This window comes from Bemisia tabaci, chromosome 4 (assembly GCF_918797505.1).
Source record: "Bemisia tabaci chromosome 4, PGI_BMITA_v3".
NCBI lineage: Eukaryota > Metazoa > Arthropoda > Insecta > Hemiptera > Aleyrodidae > Bemisia > Bemisia tabaci.
In genome coordinates, this window is record NC_092796.1 from 60,296,527 (window position 1) to 60,313,063 (window position 16,537).

The following is a 16,537-nucleotide window of genomic DNA, read 5'->3' on the forward strand; positions in this document are numbered from 1 at the left end:
AAGCTCGGAAAGGAACATGATATTAAGTTATCTAGGTAATGAGCCGGCGCCAAATTTCTAGGTAGGTATTCCATGTGTAGTCCTTTTGGGTTTTGGAATCAATGTCCCTGAAGTTACTTAATTTGCTTAAATAATTGAGGGGCTTGAAGGGCAAGGAGCATAAGAGCAGTTTTTGCTAACTCAAGAAATATGGGTTTGGATTTTTAAATTTACACAGAGCCTCATGACGAAAAAGAAGGTTAAACTCTTTTTTAGATGATTAAAAATTGGATTTTAGGAGTAAATTTTTCATGGCATAAATTTTGAGACTAGTATTAGTTGAAATCATTAGGTATGTATAATTCAATTCTTACAAATACTGCACCTATGCGCCTGGTCCTCCAAGTCCCTCAATTAAAAAAAAAAAAAAAAAAAAAATCATTGAAGAGAAAAAGAGGTGGGACAGGAAAGAGCTTATAAGACTCAAAACGTACCTAGCTATTGTGTATGAGACAGTTTGGGAAAAATGGAAAAGAACAAAAGCGTAGTTAATTAGATCTTTTTTTATTATTTTCTTTCATTTAAAAAATATAGTTAGGAAACTTGCAAACACAGAAATATAAAATCATGAGGTTCATAGGAATTAAATGCTTTTAATAGACTTTGCTGTCATTTTAAAATTACATGAAAATGAACATCTTTTGGGATACGTTGTTAGCACTTACTTCAAGTTGAAACATAGATTTGAGTTTTTTTCTTATCCACAGATCTTGAAGAAAAGCAAGACGAGCTATAAAATTGCTTTCAAGAAATTTTTCTAAGTTCCGCAGAGTCAGTGCCATTATTTTAGAGATGTTCCATTTAGTCAGTTAGACTTACAATTAGGTCAAAATCGCTCTCACGATCAGCATAGAGTGAATGAAAATGAGCTACTCATTAATTCCATGAACGACGAGTTCCTTCGAAGAGGCATGTTAAAAACGTATTAAAAAACTCTAGAAATTCGAAATTAAAAGTCTCAAAAAAAAATTGTCTATTCATGAATGCTCAAATTCAATTTTTTGGGACGAATTTTTTTTAAAATTTAACAAGAAAGGATTTAATCAATAAATCATGGGAATGTCCAGGAATCTGATCAAGCAATCACTGCGGTCAAATAATTAGGTAAAAAAAGGTCCCTTGAAATATTTTAAATGCGAAGGACCAAAATTATTGAGCACTATGAATAGCTGTTGGGAATGTTATTTGTTACTTACTAATCCTGAACACAAGCTTCGGAATAAATACTCTCAAAATTCAACAATAGATGAAAATTTTTCAGTTATGGACGGGTTTATCTAAAAACATATGATGATTTACTGAACATTACACTGAAAAGTATTAGGTCTATTTACGGCTCCCAAAAGTTTTGGTCAATCGTTGAAAAACTTCATTTTGGAGCCACCAGGATAAAATTATTTACAGTCTTCTTCGAAGAGGGAATTTGTTTCGTTATTTTTTGTATTTCGCAGCAATTTTGCTCCATTCTGCTGGGTAGTTGCTCTTCATAAATGTGATCAGCCGCTTGGCATTGGCAGCTTGTTGACTGGTGCAACCCTTGCAATTTTTATTTAACACCTCGGGAATTGCAACTGCATAACAAAAGAAAAACATTTTTTAGTTCAACTTAAAGGAGAGGATAAGAAATCTAGTAAGAAATCATGTCCGGGGGGGGGGGGGGCAGCCCCCCCGCAAGGCTAATGCAACCCCCCCCCCCCCCTCAGAAAAGTTAGGAAATATGAAAGGAAGATTGAAGAAGTTCTTCTTGCAATAGAATCGCGATTTCATCAGCGGTGATTTATCGCAATATTATCAAATAAAAAATCGGGATAAAATAAGATAAAATTTAGAGGTACGTAAAGGTAAAAGGTACGTTAAAGGTAAAAAAAAACCCGATTTTATAGAGGTAAAATTGTGACAAGATCGAGGACAATCGCTCAGACGTTAGTGAACCTAGCGATTTTCTCGCCAAAAAATCGCAACTTAATTTAAAAATATCGCGTTTTTTCCGTTGAAAAATGCTAAGTACTTGGGTCGTTCAATTAGGATTTGAAGTTTCAACTCCAAGTCTTTTGACCTTTTCCAGGCTCTCCGAGATTGAATAAAACTCTTTTAGTTTTCCTACTTTTCCCAGTGTTTCCCTGGCGATGAATCGTAACTCCCTTCTACAGCTGAAAAATTGAATTGAGTTAGTACCTACTCAATTTTGTAAGAGAATGCGACTTGAATTTTTTATGAAAATGCCAATTTGACGAGTAGGTAATCAGAGGAGCGACGAGTGAAATTTTCAGTTAAAAACGCCGATTGGTTTTCTCGCAGAAATACAATTTTAGAAAGGAAATTTTGCATCGTCTAAATGAAGTCACGGTCTTTCGTCTGAAAAATCGACGTAATCAAAATAGGCACTGACTGGGAAAATCCTAGTCGGATCTTGATAAGATTTTCAGTGCAACTCTGGTGACCAATATGCTTTTAGTTTTAGAAATAACTTTTTCGGAATGGTTCGTTGAGTGATTCCTAAAAAAATTTAAAGGCGCATTTTATGAAAAATTCTAAAAATATTTATCAGCGCGGTGGAGCGCAAGCGGCTTTGCGCTGAAGGAGGATCTATACATTGATCAGCATTTTGCAATTGGGAACTTCAATTTCTGACTCATTCATAAAAGCACGTATGCTTATAGGAAAACTAACGGTACAAACGTTGTTTCTTAGCTGAGCCAGAAATTGTCGTTCCTAATTGCAAAATGCAGTCCAATGCAGGAACATTCCTGAACTTCCAAACTTTGAAATTAGGTACAAACTTCAAAATATTTCAAGACAAGACGCACGATTAGCGGAAATTCTAAGGATCTCCTTATGCCAGCGATAGTGCCAGCTCCCCTGCTCCCCACTATACATTGAGAAGAAAGAAGTTCGGTGAAAAATACGGAACTTCGATTCACATTGAACATCGAAACTATCCAGTTAAAGTAACCGAAGTTTATAGTCATGGGAATACGCAAGTTCGGTTTTTGTGACCGGAAACTTCGGTCCTCTGAACCAAAAAAATGCAACAAGCCAAACCACGTATCTCCATTTTGGCGTTTCATAATTTCCGCTCCGATTCTATTCCCTCGTAGAGAAACAAGCCGACTTCATAGCTTAAAATTTTTACATGACATTCTGCTGACAGAGATGAAAAATCAAGAAAATTTTCAAGAAATTACGTTGACTAGTATTTAAAAAAAAAAAGTGAAGTATGATAGGAAGTCCACGATGTCTCGAATGGAGATACGTGGTTTCGAACTTCGGCCATCGATATACCGATGTTCGGTATATTTCACTGAACTTCTTTCCTCAAAGTTAGCGTATTCAGCATAGCTTTGGGAATCAATCTCGTGTAATAATGAGATCCATGGAAGGTCAAGATTTTGGAACTGAAGTTTCTGAACAGAACTGGTAACTTTTGAAAAACTATAATATTATAAGCCGTGTCCTGCGGGAGCGCTAGGGGGATAAAGAAAATGAAAATCACCTTTTAATTGCTTTCCGACATTATCGCAGGCGCCTTTGCCCAGAACACAATTCAGCTGCTTCAGGATGTAGTTTTTATTTTTCAGATGTCCGCTGATATCCCCCGCTCCGAAATTCGGGCCCAAATGAGCACTCTCCACGAAGTAGACGGCGAGGACTGAGAAAATCGCGAGAAGTACTACACACTTCATTTTAGCCGCGTTTAGATTTACACGAAACGATCGAAGTTATAGCGAAAATCGCGAGAGAAAATTTAGTCGGATGGATATACTTTTTCGCGAGAAAAGCGGGTGTTCAGGATGCACGTTTAAGTGTCCGAGTTCCTCGACTATGGGCTACTGACAGTTATCGGTCGTTCGGTGGAGTGACCTTGAAACGAGTGCTGAAACAGTTCAGCGATGAAAAGAGGAGATGGGTAGATAATATTTGTAAAACAACAGATAGCGGATACGAAGGTCTTAACGTAGATTTTACCGCATACACGTGGCTAACGAGGGCTTCCAAGAGAGTGTCCTACGACTTATCTTCAAAAAGGGAAATGAGGGTAGGTATCTAGCATAAGCTCGTGAAATCAATGGTTGAGGAAAGATTGCGGTCCCGTACCGTCTAATATCAGTCACCCGATCGAATCTTGGATTATCTCGTACCTACCTAATTGGAAAAATCTTAACGTCTACTTGTCTGGGTCAGATTTGAAAGTTTCAGTCGGAATAAGTTGTCTGCTTGGATATCCTGGTTTAGGACCGAACCATAAAGAGCAACTTCCTCGATTAAAATCTACTTTTCAGGGAAACTTACGACTAGAGAGAAAAACACACGCAAACTTGCTCATGTATGGATGTCCGAAATGCGAAACCACGTATCTCCCATACAGTGTTTCAAAATTTTTGCCCCGATTTTATTTTTTCGAAGAAGAACAAGTTAACTTGATAGCTTCAAATTTCTACAGAAAAGTCTGCTACTCGAGATGAAAATCAAGGAAGTTTTCCAGGAATTACGTTGCGTGGCTTCCTGACTAAAAAATGAAGCTAGGCAGGAAGTCTGCAACATTGCGAACGGGGATGGGTATGTAGTTTCGCATTTTGGCCATCATTCTCTCTTCTAAGAACCACCCGGATCCCGTTTCAGACTTCTGATTTCCCCAATGAACTTAAATCCCTTTTTCTGGCTTTTTCACAGGCTGTCGATGACAAATTTTTGGAGTCACAAAGTCGTAATTTTCAGACTGCTGAACAATTTAAATTTTTCGAAAATTAGGTATTTGTAACAAAAATTGGGAAAAGTGAGTGAGTGAAAATGGTAGGGATTTTCAAAATGGGAAGTCATCACGCATCTTTGTAAAACTTCCGGATGTGACGACTTCAAGACTGGCAACTAACGTGTACTATTCCCAGAAATCGAGAGCAAAAAGGGGGTCAATGAGAGTAAAAAAGAATATTATTTGCATAATTCGCTAAAATGATCTGCCGGGTGGGGGTCTCATTGTAATCAACTTTGGCGAGGGTGGCAATGATACGTTGCTTCGCGGGTAAAGTACCTACGCAGTATAGTTTGTCATCACTTGTTGCCTTTCAGCGAGCGATCGCGGTTATTTCGAGTTTCGCAGTTCCTCAAGTGGAATCGCTGTTATTCCAAGTTTCGCAGTTACTCGCTTATAATCGCGGTTATTTCGAGTTTCGCAGTTACTCGCTTATAATCGCGGTTATTGCGGATTTCGTCATTACTAACAAGTAATCGCGATTACTTCGAGATTCGCTGTTCCTCAAGTGGAATCGCGGTTATTTCGAGTTTAGCAGTTACTCGCGTATAATCGCAGTCATTACGAGTTTCGTAGTTACTCGCTTATAATCGCGGTTATTTCGAGTTTCGCAGTTACTCGCGTGCAATCGCGGTTATTGCATATTTCGTCATTACTGACAAATAATCCCGATTATTTCGAGATTCACAGTTCCTCATGTGGATTCGCGGTTATTTCGGGTTTCGTATTTACTCATAAGTAATTGCGAAGTTTATCGCTTTTAAACGCACTGGTATAGGTATACGCGGATATGATCAGGGTATTTTGCGAACATACTCGCGAATACTCGCGTGACAAGGCTGTTTCGCGCATATATTCGCGGTTCCTTGAGTACTCTCGTCATTGCAGTTATCCGCGGAATCACAAGAACACCCGCACCCGCGGTCACTCTCAAACCGAATAGAAGAGAACAAACTGAATGAAAAGGTTTGCAATAGACAGGTTCTGCCTCAGTTCTTGTAATATTTATTCAGAGTCACGGGTCCTTGCTTGTAAGTTTGCGGTGGGTTATTTGCAGACAAGCTTGTGCTTGTACGCTTGAGAAGTTGAACATATATATTGCAGCCTCTCAGTCAAAACCACCTTTCAATGTCTCAATGCCCCTACACTTGAAAAGAAAAAACTGGGCTTGGTACTAACCCAGTTTTTTTTTTTTCAAGTGTAGGGGCATCAAAGGTTTTTTAGAGGGTATGTGAGTCAAGTCGGTGTGATTTAGTCAACTTTAAGCAATGGACCAGTGGATACCGTACAAATTTAAGCATTCTGAGTCATAATTATTGGCCAAAATTTTATGTTGAACACGATTCACAACATAAATTACTGAAACCAACCCCTAACCAAGATAATGACGTTTTCTGATACAGAAATTCAAGCTTCCCGCTCATGAATAAAACAATAATCCAAGTACTTAGTTAAATCGCAAACTAAATGTTACTGTGACAGTCTCTGCAATTTGAAAATATACTAACCTCAATGTGGATGTGTTGGCTCAGCTGTTGCACGTTTTTAACAATTTGAACAACAGAGGACAGAAAGGGAATATTGCTCGATTAAGAAATCTACAAAAACCATTGTAGTGTGCCATTCGGTTAAAGTAGAGTATTGTTTATCTTGCTGGCAGGAAATTCAAAATTTTCTTAACCAATGTAGACTGATAACGTTGATATCATAGTTATGAGTTAATTTTAGTAATTTTTGTTGCGCTAATCAATTTCGATAGAAAATTCTAGTAAAGATACATTTATCAAGGTGCTTCATTCGTACCTTGTCTACTGGTCCATTAACAAATTTATTTAAAAAATCTCAGAGAAACTAATGCACGACTCCCATTTTCTATGTATGACTTTGGCTTCACATTTTCATAGCAGGACCTCTTTGAGCATAATTTTCAGGCTACCTACAGCTTCCCACTCAGTCTTTAATTCAATCAGGGACATAAAGAAGACATTAGCACCACAGGAGAGAATTGATAATGTCTGAAGGAATTCTCAAAACTGAATTTTTTTTCCTTTTCAAGCATTCCTCTGGAAAATCTTTCTCAGTGGTATCGACACTTGATACGCACATAATATTAGATGCAGAATCTTCATCAAATCTACCATTTATGACCATGGACATATAGGGGACATAGATACGGGAAGCCTCGGACTCCCAAAGAAACCCTTTCCCCAGAAAAATTCTGATTGTATGTGGTTGCTCAATATCAGAAAACCCCTATGAGCGGTGATTGGACTCTCAGCCCCCTACCCAACAGAATTTTCTAGCTATGCTTATGTTCTTGACTCATCACAGTGGAGCCAATTATAGACCATTTCAGTTGAAGAGAGTTGTGCCAACTTCAAAAAAAAAATTAGAAAAAAAATTGAAAAAACCTTGAGCAAATTTTTGTTGAACCACTACCACCGCTACCACTTTTTTGCTATTCATCAATCAGCCATGATATAAAAATTCTAGCTTAAGCCTTTTTGAATATTTTTCAAGATAGGACTATTTCTTCTAGTTAAATTATTGCTGCTGCCCCTCCCCCTTCCTCCCTACAATGTTTGGTTTTTGAGTTCAATAATCAAAAGAGTAAGAGTTCAGTCAAAATTAAGCTCAGTTCTTCCAACTGCAGCAAACAAAAAAAAAAAATCTAGAGCACACAATTAAAACTTGAGATATTTAAGACTGCATAGGATGCAAACAAAACATTTAGGTTCAGATGAAAAGTAAAAGAGGTCAAGTAATGAAGTAAAACCAAAAATCGTGTGTAGATAATAAGTAAAGTGTTGATGAGAAAGAGAATGAAGAAAACACTGGAACACTCACATTAATACTGGAAGCAGGAGCATGTCAGCGTAGAGGAGCAGGCTTCAACTACCGTCGAAATCTCAGTAACGAGGGGAAAAATCTGGAGGCACCATAAACGACGAGACCCGCCAAGGACAATTTAATGGTAAACTTTAGAATTTTGGTACTTCTCGATGGAGGTGGTACTCTGAAAAAAACAAACATCAAAAAGGCGATGAACAAATTTGTAATAAGAGAAAATGGCTAACACCGAAGAATTTCTAAAGAGCCTCAGTGCTTGAATATAACAGGCTAAGCTTAGGTCCTTACAACATTCAGGAAGTAAATTCCCTAATTATGCTCCGAAACAAATGAAAATTGTAAATTTTCTCCATATGTGCCTGTGTAGTTAAGGTGGAACTTCAGTTTCTGCGTAATGCGTTCTGGGTATGATCGATATATTTTAAATTTTGACCACTTGGTGGATCATGTTACGAACATCGGAATTTCAGTCTGTATAACAATCATTAAGAAATGTCACTGCGAAATCATCCTCCAAAATTTTAAAATAAAGTGAAAAGTACTGTTTCCATTTTGCAACCGATTTTAATGTATCAATATCGACGATTAATTGTAAATAGTACTTTTGACTTCATTTTAACTCTTCGGAAGATAATTTTTGCACGAAAATTCTCCAATGACTTATCTACGGACTGAAATTTAGATTTTCCCAAAATAATTCACCTACAGGTTAAAATTTGAGATTTAAAGCTGAAGATCCACTTTAAAAAGTGATTATCTCATATTTTGACACACTAAGTAATAACTGACAAATGAATATCAGGCTGTAGGATGGAAAATCTTTTGGTTCATGAGTTACAATCTTAGAGCCCCAAAAAATATTCAAGGAAAAAGTTCCCTAGATTTTATTCAAACTGATTTGAATTGAAAATTCAGTACGATTGGATGAAGTTATAAAAATTTCAATTTGTGAAAACATGAGTGTGGAGGTATCGCTCATCGTAAAACACAGCGTATGATGCTATCTACCGCCTTAATGTAGAACATAGTTTCTTCCATGTTGGTTTCATAGATCAGTGATACACATGTTTGAACCGTTTGTTTGGCGTTAAACATGAATGAAGCCAAGATAGAGGAAACCACTGGCGTGGTCGATGATGTCATTCAGCATGTTTTTCGATGGGTGATATCTTTGTTACTATTGGACTTAGAAATTTACAATTGGATGAATATTTTAAAATGGGGCTAGTCTATAAATTTGAACCATTAAAACACAATTCTGTGGCTAGCATAACCGATAAATTTGTGATTATTGATTACTTTCAGTTAGCTACATACCCACAAATAGGTAAGAAATCTTCCTCGGTTACAGTTCCCCACAGTTTTACAATTCCTGGTAGGTGGCCGATTCCGACAATGCCAACAACAGTCGCAGGTTGCCCAGCACTACCTAGATTTGAAAAAAAAAAAAACGAAAAATAAAAAAACCAACTATGCAAAAATTACAAAGGTAAGATATATTTACTTAATAATAAAATCAACAGAAATCAAAGAGAGGAAAGAATAGCTCTATGTTTCTGAAATCAACAATACAAATATTGATACCACTATTTGCCTTATTTGACACGTCACAAAATTATGCTAACTTAAAGGAGGAGGGAGAATTTTTCACTAACAGATGGCAGGCAACAAGAGGAAACTTAAAAAAGTACCTATTCGAACATTTTCTCATTCCTTAAATTCTGCATTTTAGCCAGACTTAATGTGGGCTTCCAATACATTAAAAATCACAGTTTTCCTAGTTTTTTACCAATTTTTTGCAGGAAGTGTTCAAGAGGTAATCATTTTTGTTTAAAATGGGTCAGTAGCACCCTTTTTTAAATTCATTTTCTAAAAATGCAGAGTGAAGTAAGCTTCTAGGAATTTTTTCAGTTTTTTTCAAAACTCAATGGAAAAGAAACCTCATTTCAAAAATGCCAAAAATGGAGCCAGTTTGAAAAGATATTTTTGACGGGCTTGACGACGTAGCCTGGCGGGGAAAGCAGCATTTAGTGATTGAATGAACTCAGCTCAAGGCAACATCTTGCTATATCAACTTGACTGTCGGCTATGAATTACTTTACCCTATTCTCTCCTTAGAATTGCATTCATGAACCTTTCGGTTTTTCATGAAAGTTTAAGTAGGAAAGTATAAAATTTTAAGTATCTTAAAATGGAATAACTTATCCTTCCTTTAAGAGTGCTTACTTCAAATTTTTAATGAATGTTTTAGATTTTTCATGAAATTTTAGTATAAATAGATTTACTACAACTCTGCAAAAAGTTAGGTGCAAAAAGTGTTAGGTTATCACCTTAATAAAAGATACTGTTTATCAGAGGGAGAGAAAATTTTAAAAAATACCTGGGAAGCGATCCGGCAGTTTGGCAGCAGCAGCTACTTGAAGAGAATAGGTCAAATAAATATCACGCTCATTAAGAAATACCTTGCCAATCCCTGGGTAGTATTTGGCTAATTCTTTGAACATTTCATCTAACACATCATCATTCTTGCATTTCTCAACAAATTCTTCACTGAAAATGAAAAAAAAAAAACACTCTTTAAAGGGAAAAGAGAGAATTTCAGTAAAAAATCAGTAGGGTAGATGATGTGATGGCATAGTATCAGGAATATGTTATTCATAAAATAGAGATTGAATCCATGTGGCCTGACTTTTTAATCTCACAGGGAACAATCTTAGAGATGTTCATGCTTCACTGAATGGATAATGAGTTTCCAACTTCGGTGAGCTTGATTTAAACAACTTTTTGAAATTGTGTGAGTATTTTGCAGGAGAATTCTATTCTCAGGACATTTTCATCCTGTTCTGACAGTTATTAAAATTTCGTCAATTTTTGAGAGGAAATCTATCCTGAAATTTTCTGAATTTGATTTGTTCCTGTTTTTTTACATTTTATGAATGTAATGGTGCAGATTATTTTAGCTTTGACTTACTTGATTTTCGAGTCATCAGTGAACATAAGAGAAAATGATAAACAGATCAAATCCCACCAGGATAAGAAATGGACAGCTCTCTTGATAGTGACTGCGAGAGGTCTGTCACCAAAATGGAGAATACAGCCAGGAATTTTGGACACCTGAAATTGAAAGCAAAAACTATTTTTCTTTGTTTTTGGCAGGGGCGGAGAGAATATTTACGCATTCCAAAATCTTTAAATCAGAAGCAAGGGTTTTAAATTTTCAGAGACACAAAAATTCATAGATTGACTTCAGGGAGGATGAATGCCAAATTATTGGTACAAATGTTATAAATGTATTAAAAAATTGACTGAATCTATCTAAGTTCACGTTTTTCTTTTCAACATATTTGCACCCTAGAACAATGGATTAACATTATTTTCGGAATGAAAAATTAAATTTCCAGAAATCCGTGTTTGTACACCATTTGAAATTACTAAAAATGTGCTGGTCAAGTGATAACTTAACCAAGCAATCAATTTACTGAGTAAAATGAAATAAAATGTAAGTTATCTAAAAAGTAATTAAACTTACTTCTTTGAAAGCTCTTCTAAATTCACCACCAGGTGCCATGCCTAGCACTTCCGTGAGCTGCTTTGAGAGTCGTAGCAAAAGAACACAAAGGAGGCCTTGAATGGTGCCCTGTTCATCCATAATGCTCTTCATTTTTGAGAAAGACATGCTCTTCACCTCTTCGGTGAATTCTTTGTTTGTCATTTGCAGGATCCCTGCTCTACCTGAACACAGCTCTACTACAACAATATTGGGACGGACGGTTCTAATGACCTTAACCAACAAAAAAATTTTACAAATTACTTACATGGTTTTACAAGAAAAAGCAGGTACTTGAATGGGTTCATTATGCAAAGAAGGAAGTCATCATTAAGAAATGGGCAAAAATATCAGGAGAATGGTGCATTAAGAGGCCATGTTACTCTAAAATAGTGAGTAGAGCACCAATTATCCGTGCTTCGGTTATCCATTTATTTGGTTATCTGACACTCAAAATTCTGAAAATTCACCAAAATTTCCGAGTATTCCCTAACTGTGGCAATCCTGTAATACAAATGCTGTTGAACAATAAGGGAGAAAAACGATAAAAAGAGCCACAGTCCTTTTCAGCGATACCAGTGCCCAATTTCTTATTGGCAAATGCTAATCTCTTGGGAACCAGCCTGGGCGCATCAATAAGTTCAAGGCCACAACTTATACAAATCTTCAGGGGGAGGAGGAGAATGTCCCCTGATGTATCTTAGAATTATTAGGGGCGGAGAGTTGAGAAGAATGGCGTAATGAGCAGACCTACAGGAAAAATTAAATAATTTTTTCATCCCAATTTTTTATGATCTTTAAGCAGTAAACCAACCTATTGAAAATTAAATCTCATTTCTCTGATCTGCAGTTTCTTTCTTGCTTTTTTTCTTACCTAAAAGGGACAGCAACTCTAAAATCGAAAATGAGATAGTATTAAAAATTGAAGCGGGAAGGTATATGAAGCAAAATGGCTCTGTCCTGAATGAAAAATTCGCAAAATCGGCAGAGATAAGAAAGATTGTGAGTCTGACTGGTGATGTTATGCGCTTCCGATGCGACTGCGGTTCACATGCACACGACTGGAAGTCTGGTGCATTTGCTGTCTGGCGCTGCGAAGTCGCCTTTATAGTCACACCTCAGCAAAGAAAAAAGAGTCAGCCAGGAACAAGCAAGATCAGGGCGCACTAATAACTTGTCGCGAACACGCATCGGCCACTAGACACCGGAGACAGAATGCAGAGTGCGGACTGCGAAATGCTAACGGAGCTCATGACGTCAGGTGCTTAGCTGTTTCTTTGCAATAGCAGCTCAACGAATGTAGATATTTGCAAACAGATTTTGGCATCGTTCATTGCACACTTTTCTTCGTTGATTTAACCAAACTTGTTTTTAAGGTTGGCGTCCCCTTTAAAAGTATTCATAATATGTTTGATTTATTGGACTACATTATGGAATAAGGAGCTACAACTTCTGGCTCATGCATAGAGACACCTGTCTATATAGGAAAAACTAGCGGCACATTATCTGTTTCTTAAGTGAGCCACAAATTGTAGTTCTTTATTGCAAAATGAGGTCCATTTTAACAAACATCTCACAGTGATTTTAAAAATAATGGCGAGGTAGTTTTGGGGACGAGCTTTACCCAGGTATGTCACAAAACCATAAATTTAGCATTTTGTAATTTACGAACAGCCCTTTTCAGGACGGGTTGAAAAATAAGTTTATTCAACTAATTATTAATGTTTTCTCGTACTTAAAATACAGTTACCTTTGAGACGTCATCTTGACTCTCTCGGCTGAAGTGCGCAGTGCCAACCAGATATACTTTGTTACCATTTTTGCCTTCAAGAACTCGAACTGTTGATGGGAGATCGTACTCATAATCGGTTTCTGATGAACTATGGTGACAACAAACAGGGTCATCTATGAAACAGGAAATTTCACACAAGTTCATTAACCTTGCTTAAGTTAAACATGAATTATTGTTGTATACTGAGCATTTAGATTTGAATGAATGGTCTCCTTCATTAACAGTACATACATATATAAGAGTCGCTCTCACAGCGCTCTGCAACGCCTAACCGCCACAAAACTCGGTCCTCCCACAGGTCATGAGGGAGTTGGCACTCCCTCATCTCATCCATAACCCCCTGTCGCCAACCTTTCACTGGGCGTCCCCTTCATCTCCTCCCAGGAGAAACCCAGTTGGAAGTCAGTATTAACAGTACAATATAGTTTAAAAAAGTGCGCAACTTTGAGGGCAAAAGAAGGAGATCAAACAATGAAAAAAAATAATCAGATCTTAGACTTTTCAATAGGTACTCTAGATTTTTCATTGGCACATGTTGTTAAACCATCATAGAGAGACTAATTTGCAACAGTTCCAAAGTTATGGTTGTTTACGTCTCAGAGATTGCATTAGCTTAATTCACTTCAGAGATTGGCCACAGCTTAGAAAGTTAATATATCAGAAGGAAACCGTAAATAACATTGACACTTTTTCCCCTTTGGCCACAGACAGGGAGGAAAGTTGCAATAGGCCTATTAAATCATAATCCTGCCGTACCTAAAATGATTATTGAAATTTTCAGTGTGCTGTACTCTTAGAAAAACTAATATAGAGAGGTTTGGTGAGCAATTTCCTACAGCAATAGGAAAATATCTCATGAATATAGCATAAAGTTTCACCCATATTTTTATTTTATTTTTGGGATCCCAAGCAAGAATGAACGCTTGAGGGATTCAAGGAATGAGGACAGGCAAAGTGCTCCGTACTTTACAGGATCAAAACGATTTGACCACAGCAATTCTAATCCAACAAGGAAAGATATAGCTTAGGGTATTTTTGAATAGCTTAAAGGACACAATTTCTGTTTGGTGCCCTGTACAATTGTGTGTATTGAGTTTCTTTTCTTAATAATCATTTCTTTCTCCCTTAAGAATGAATTACTAAAACCACCCCTATCCATTGGCTGGGAGAGCATGGGTTCTAAAACTCTAGGGGGCACTTTTTTGGATTACCTACCTTTTAATTGTCCTTATTAATTGTGAATATTTCAAGCTATACACTTTTGACTTCTCTTGACTTTTTAAATAACCAAGACAAGTTGACGATGACTTTTCATAGTTACCTGGACCACTTGAGGAGGAGGAGGAGGCTGCTTCAATATCTACAAGATGTGATGCCATGATCCTTATTCAATCAGAAATTGATCCTAGCTCCTTGATTTCCTAACGGACCGATAAAAAAGAAGGTTTATATCTTTAGAGTCAGAATCAACTGCTGTTACAATTGATGGTGCCAATGAAGGTCTTCAAACAGTAAAATAAAATAAAATAAAATATATAACATATGCTGAGGGAGCAGCAATTACATCTTACTGATATTTTTTTAGATATTGATGATCATCGCAGTACCTTTTCCCACTCTTCCCCCAGTAAAACTCTTCATTTCCGACCTATCTCTTAGACTGATCTACACAGCCATAATTTATATTTTCAACTTATAATTAGATTTAGCGATAGCAAAAAAACACCCATTTTCCTTTGGAAGTTCCTTGATGGAACATTGGCCTATTGATTTGGTGCGGGAAATGGAATGTTTAGAATATAATTTGAGTGCAAATACACAAGCAGTCTTTCAGGTGTTCCTGTACTACTTACGTATGTATTCTGTGCACATGATTTTGCGGCATCAAGCGACAAGTAAAACTCCAGACTTATGAACATTAAGTCATCTAAATGACTTGGTTGATTTAGAAATTTACTTAATTTAATCATATGATAGTAATATAAAAATATTAAACTTGTGCTACATAATATAGTACTTAAAGAGAGAGTGAATAAGAAAAAAAGGAAGAGAAAATAAGTGTACTTACTCCAGCTCTCAATTACCAGTGATTGATTGGAATTCCGAGTTGACTTTCCTGTTCTCTCGCTTACATGATCACTTGTTTACGAAAATCGTGACAATGTTGAAGGATAACGGAATAAGCAGATTGTGAATAGAGATCAATCTTTTATCTTTTGATTGATTATCAAAGTTATCAAGGAAATCGGGGAAATCGTGATTACGTGGGAGAGATGGCAGTGTGTAGATAACCTTAAAATTCGAACTTTTCATCACATTTTTTGTGTTTTTCATTTAATTCGCTCTGATTGGCCAAAATTCTTTGCGCGCTTTTCAACGACCTTGTAACAAATATGAAAATTTAGCGCGAAATTCGAAAATACGCTCCTCGTCAAAAACACCGTTGTGCGACAAGCAATTCTAAAGAAGGTAAGTGATATTGTTAATTTATCTGCCCTGTAGAAAAGCAGTAGAAAAAAAATTTCTCCATCCTTGTCTTTGTTTTCTAATTTTTTTTACCTCCAAAAGAAATAACGACGGTGTAGGTCGGCAATCACATAACTTTGTTTGCAATGTCTCAAAATCTCCACCTCTATGTTATATTTTTGAAGGAGAACAAATTGACATCATTCCGTGAAGTTTTTGCAGAATTTTCTTCGCTCAGAGAAGAAAAATCATGGCCGTTTTAAAGAATTGCCGCTGAATAGTTTTCCGTTTAAAAAATAAAGTATGACAGGAAATCTGCGACGTCGCAGACCGAGTTATGTGATTGCCGACTTACACCGTCGATAAGTCTTCAACCACATCTTTTATTTTGCCCTCTAAAAGGAGAGTGATCACATATGAGCGAAAGTTAAGTTCCGTAAACCTATCTCTGTATGGACAAGGCCTTCCATTAATAAGAAATGAACCAAAAAATTATGAAAGAACAAACATAAATATGGTTTAATAATTTAAACTTCCGCCGCCGCGCCGCGCTAATCGCACTGTGCTTGGCGCAATGCGTGAAGTATTCCTACAGTCTTACATGCGCTATGCGTTTCGGGCCGACCGCGGGCTGCTGCACGCACTGTTTGACGCAATGCGTGAAGTATTCATGCAGTCTTGTAGGCGCTATGCGTTTCACGCTGCCCGCTACTGACCGCAGCGACCGCATCGTCTTTGGCGCAATGCGTGAAGTATTCATGCAGTCTTGTAGGCGCTAAAATGTGTTACATACCGACCGCCGCGCCGAGGGTTTCTCCTTTTCATCTCACGTTCTCGTCATCATTGCTCTCTGCGCCGCGCCGTTCCAGGCCAAATTCCGTGTTCGGTTTCTCTCTTAGTCTTAACTCGACTAACTAAAGATGCTGTCTATTGTATCACAGAAGGACGACAAAATTAGAGATATACTCTCAGGAAATGAGAGATTTTGTCACCTTTTCTCGTTCGTAATTTTTTTTTTTTCTAAATCCAATTTTTCTTCATAGCTACATTCAAAAAAATTGCAAAATTTGCCGCCCCCTAAATTTGCCGCCAT

The 16,537-nt window shown here is 37.1% G+C and overlaps 1 protein-coding gene across 2 annotated transcripts; it reads right to left on the bottom strand.

The window, feature by feature from the left end:
- Positions 1 to 527: 527 nt before the first annotated feature.
- LOC109031740 (traB domain-containing protein) lies at positions 528 to 15,241 on the bottom strand. 2 transcript variants are annotated; one of them, XM_019043457.2, is made up of 9 exons: positions 15,047 to 15,241; positions 14,300 to 14,399; positions 12,937 to 13,091; positions 11,169 to 11,420; positions 10,611 to 10,753; positions 10,020 to 10,189; positions 8,957 to 9,068; positions 7,637 to 7,805; positions 528 to 1,610 (listed from the first exon to the last, which is right to left on the bottom strand). In XM_019043457.2, exons 2-8 carry the CDS (start codon positions 14,355 to 14,357, stop codon positions 7,685 to 7,687), a joined length of 1,011 nt encoding a protein of 336 aa, XP_018899002.1. In that variant the 5' UTR covers positions 14,358 to 14,399; positions 15,047 to 15,241; the 3' UTR covers positions 528 to 1,610; positions 7,637 to 7,684. The 2 variants fall into 2 exon arrangements, with proteins under 2 accessions (XP_018899002.1, XP_018899003.1); XM_019043458.2 differs by lacking the exon at positions 15,047 to 15,241 and adding an exon at positions 14,832 to 14,966.
- Between the last annotated feature and the right edge of the window lie 1,296 nt (positions 15,242 to 16,537).